At 39.2% G+C, this 4,804-nt stretch overlaps 1 protein-coding gene across 1 annotated transcript; it reads right to left on the bottom strand.

Annotated features, from left to right (window-relative positions):
- Positions 1–1,578: 1,578 nt before the first annotated feature.
- LOC132301335 (uncharacterized) lies at positions 1,579–2,178 on the bottom strand. The gene has a single exon (XM_059798598.1). It carries the CDS (start codon positions 2,176–2,178, stop codon positions 1,579–1,581), a length of 600 nt encoding a protein of 199 aa, XP_059654581.1.
- Positions 2,179–4,804: the final 2,626 nt, after the last annotated feature.

Below are 4,804 nucleotides of genomic sequence, written 5' to 3'. Positions count from 1 at the left end.
GAATCTGCAACATTATATTTAAATGGATCTCGTGCTCTTCCCGAGTCCGTGAATACACAAGAATGTCATCCACGAAAACTACCACAAACTGATCCAAGTAATCGTGGAAGACACGGTTCATTAGTTAGACCAAAGGGCATAACAAGAAACTTATAATGTCCATATCGTGTACGGAACGCTATCTTTGGGATATCTTCATCTCTAATCCGCAACTGATAGTAGCCTAACCTCAAGTCAATCTTCAAAAAATAACTGGCTCCCCTCAACTGATTAAACAAATCATCTATCCTTGGCAAATAATACTTGTTCTTGATGGTGGCATGATTCAACTTCCGGTAATCAATGTACAACCTCAAAGAACCATCCTTCTTCTTAGCGAACAAGATCGGCGCGCCCCACGGTGACATACTCGGTCATATGAAACCTTTCACTTTTAAATCATCAAGTTGCTTCTTTAATTCTTCTAATTCAATCAGTGCCATAGAGATTGGCACAGTACCAGGCATCAAATCAATAGCAAACTCTACCTCTCGGTGTGGAGGCAACTCAGTCAAGTCCTCTAGAAACACATCCAGAAAATCGCGCACAACCACTGGATACAACCCGACAAAACTTAATATCACCATCGGCGAAAAGGCTAGCAAAAAAGAACCCCTGTCGATCCCTACCTCTAACACCATAAAATGAAGAAGTGAGAGAATCACACCGATCCCCCATAAAACAAAAGTAATCCCCATCCGGGGTACACACAGAGACTCTACCCCTAAAGCAATCAATAACAGCCCTGAAAGACGATAACCAGTCTATCCCAAGAATGACATCAAACCCTGTCATCTCGAGAAGGATGAGATCGAACTCCAATACCCGTCCGACAATGGTAATGGAACAACCCTGACAAACTCTACCAAGAGTGACTGAACCCCCAACAGGCGTGTTAACACAAAGTGGTCTGTCTAACTGACTAACCTCCAACCCCAATGCCCATGCAAATGATGAAGCAATGAATGAATAAGAAGCACCAGAATCACACAACACTCATGCCCAAGAATGGGACATAAGAAACATACCCCTGACAACTGAAGGACTGGATGATGGCTCAGCTAGACTGACTGCAAAAACACGACCCTGGGTTCTTTGCCCCTGAGAACCACCTGTCTAATAACCCAACTGCTGAGTGGGTGTACTCGAAGAAGCCCTTCTGCCCGGTCGAGAACTCTGAGTTGTCATAACCGGCTGAGATGGCTGAGGTGGTGGTGGCGGTTGAAACCCTGACTGAACTATGGCAGACTATATCTGCCTCTGCTGTGAACCTCCACCTCTGCCTGAACCACCGCCCCACTGTGGACAATCTCTCATCCTATGGCCCTGCTGGCTACACCCAAAACATCCACCTAACGCTGCTTAAACCTGAGTGCACTAGGTCTTGTGGTGCCCCAACTGCCCACATCTGAAGCAAGTCACCTAAGTCTGAGTGCACTGGGACTTGTAATATCCCGATTGTCCGCATCTGAAACAAGTAACATTCGGTCTAGAAGACCCCATAGACACTAAAGCTGTAGGTGCGGATCTGGCTGACTGCTATCCCCTGAACCCTGACTGTTCATTCTTCTGCTTCTTATGTGATTGAACCTCGGAGATAGCACTCATGTTCCTGCTGTGCTTATAGGACTTTCTGATAACTTTGCTGTCCTTGTTTTCAGCCTTAACCACTAAGCCTTTTCGCACTGCTTTTGCATACTCTGTCTGTTCTGAAGCAGTCACAATTGGCCTAATGGTAAGATCAAGGCCATCAACAAATTTTTCTATCTTTCTTTCCTCATCATTAGCAATCCCTGGTACAAACCTCAAAAGCGACGTAAACTTGTTCTTGTACTCAGTGACAGTCATATTTCCCTGCTTCAACCCATCAAACTCTTTCTTTAACTCTCTCCACTTAGGTGCTGGAAAGTACTTTTCATAGTACAACTTCTTGAATGTATCATAGGTCATTGTGTCCAGATTGTGGGTGTGAGAAATGGTCTTCCACCAAATCTCAGCATCCCCAACAAAATTATAAGTTACCAATGTAATCTTCAACTTGTTCGTCGCTAAATTCATAGTGTTAAGATACTTCTCCACCCTATCCATGAAATTATCCGCAACAAGCGGATCTGGACCGCCCTTAAACAAAGTCGGCATCAACTTCACAAACTTTGTAATGTGATAAAGAGTATTATCTTACTTAATTGTCTTTGGAGGTGGTGCCGGTAGTGGCACAACCTGTGACGATAATGTCACTGCAGTCCGAAACACATCATGAAAAACCGCCTGCACTGCCAACTTAAACTACTCCTCACTTATCTGAAGAGGTGGATCAATGGTTCCCCTCGCTTATCCCCCTTTTGGTGGGACCAAATCACGTAACAAGACATCTTCTTCAACTTGCTCCTGATCCCTTTTTACGGGATTAGAGCTAGAACTTTCCCCTAGATCCCTTCATGGTGGCATGACGCTATAAGAAAAAGGAAACGGGTCAAAAACAATGACACTAAAATACGCACGAGAATGAAGTCCTCACACGAATGACTTGATAAGAATGGAAACACATAAACATTTTTCATACTCCAAAAATACCCAACTAATGATAAACATGATCATGCTAATAATATACAACAACACTAAGCACTTAGCACGTAATCATATAAGCAGTTAAACAATTAAGTATGCCTTTCAAATAATTAAATACCTTAACTCATAAGCATATAAACATGCAATTCAACTTCCCATGCAATCCTAGGTAGGCCTCTACCCGTCGTCCTAATGGTATTCGAATCATTACTCTCATACCAAATTTCTAACGACCCAAAAAGATACCAAAATAATAATAATAATAATAATAATAATAATAATAATAATAATATATATAAAATTTCGGTATGACCTCTGTAGAAAAAGTCCTTCTATAACCTGTTGAAATACATAAAAATGCAACGGTCTCACTTGGCCTTAAAACTAATCTATCATGTCCCAACGCACAATACAAATACTATACCACATTCCTAAAATGATTACATACACATAAAAAGTTCCCGTTCCTCTATCTCATCCAAACAAGGAACGCACTTTAATTACATCAAGTTACAGTCCACGAAATATAGCTAAAATTTAAAAGTTTATAACTTACAACATTATACTAATTAAACTAAAGTTTCACAAAATAGTTAAAATTACATTTGTTTCTATAACATCCACTACTACAACACTATACAAGCTACGCTTGGTCATTACAAGAGAATATGGTTCATGTTTTTACACAAAAGACAACAAAATGATAATCCCGAACCAATCTAGATTTGTGGTGGATTGTCGTTCGTCATTTCTTTTCCCAAACCTGAAAAAATGTTAAGATAATGGAGTGAGCTAAACGCTCAGTAGGAAGTGTCTAAGACACACTTCTTATGACCCCCGTGAATCCACGCAAAGAACAGGTAAAATGTAAATGGGATCATGTCATAAGGAATACACATCAATAACACCACAACAAGTATGTAAATAAATATCATCCAATCACAAATACACCAAATATGCTAATGAAATACAATGTTATGTCAATGTCGCTCTCCCATTTTCTGAAACAATTCCTTTTGGCCGTTCCAAACCGTTAATGCAATCCGGCCCATAACACCTCTATGGCGCCACGAGGGGAAAGTTAGCTAGCTTTTCTCGACCACATGACACCTCAATGGCATCGTTTGGGCCTAGGTAGCTCAACCATACTAGAGTCTCTCTCTAACTTCCTCTAGATCACATTAACACTACGGACCACTAGACGTCTCCTAGGCATCCGAGATTTCACAAACACTTTTCAAAAACCATTTTTCCCAAAACAATTTTATTTTTTTCCCAATGGATGCATGGATGCTTCATGCTTCTAATCATCAATTCAACAATAGAATTTTCACATATGCTTTCCAAAATAAATTTCTAAAATATGTAATTCATACTTTCATTCAACATGGATATCACATAGTAAGCATACAAAGCATAATTCCATTTCACATAGGCATACTTATACACATTATATCGACTAACACATAGACACATTTTTCATATACAACATTTAAGCAATATGTAAGAATTCAAACTAATTAAGCATGCAAATCAACAAATTATAGAGAAATAACTCACAAAAGTATAAGAAATCATGCATTAGAGACCCCTACCTCCAAATTGAAGAAAAGCCCCAAAATCCCCAATTTCAAACCCTAATTTCGAAATCCCAAAACTTGGCCAAATGGTGCTTGACTCCTATCAAATTAATGGCCTCGACGAGCTTTACAACTTCGCTTCACAAGGTTCTACCAAATTCCCAACAACATAACCTAGATTTAAGCTTGAGATTGTGTGAGAAAAAGAAAAAAATAAATAACAGAGAGGGAGAGAGTATACTAACGGGAAGAAGAAAGAAAATGAGGGTCTGTGATGGCCCTTAGGCCATTTGATAAAGTGTATTATTCATGCGGGTCCCACAACTTATTTTTGTTTTTATATAAAAATCTTTATTAACTTAACTTTTTTATATGTGTATATATATGTATGCAATAATTAATTCACCACCACATAAAATTATACAATCAAATAAAATGCACAATAAAATAAGGGTTAATTACAACGACATTCCGTGAGGTTTGACATAATGACAGCTATATATAAGTTAGGCCATTTTTGAACGATAACACCCCCTTAAGTTTGAAAAGGTTAATAAAGACACCCAATTGTCCTGAATTGCCATTATTGCCCTTTGAGACATTCAATTACCAATTTA

Source organism: Cornus florida, unplaced genomic scaffold, assembly GCF_030987335.1.
Source record: "Cornus florida cultivar Cherokee Brave unplaced genomic scaffold, ASM3098733v1 CherokeeBrave_3.0.0_Hap2_Chr03, whole genome shotgun sequence".
NCBI classification, from domain to species: domain Eukaryota; kingdom Viridiplantae; phylum Streptophyta; class Magnoliopsida; order Cornales; family Cornaceae; genus Cornus; species Cornus florida.
This window is presented reverse-complemented; position numbering and strand designations above follow the sequence as displayed.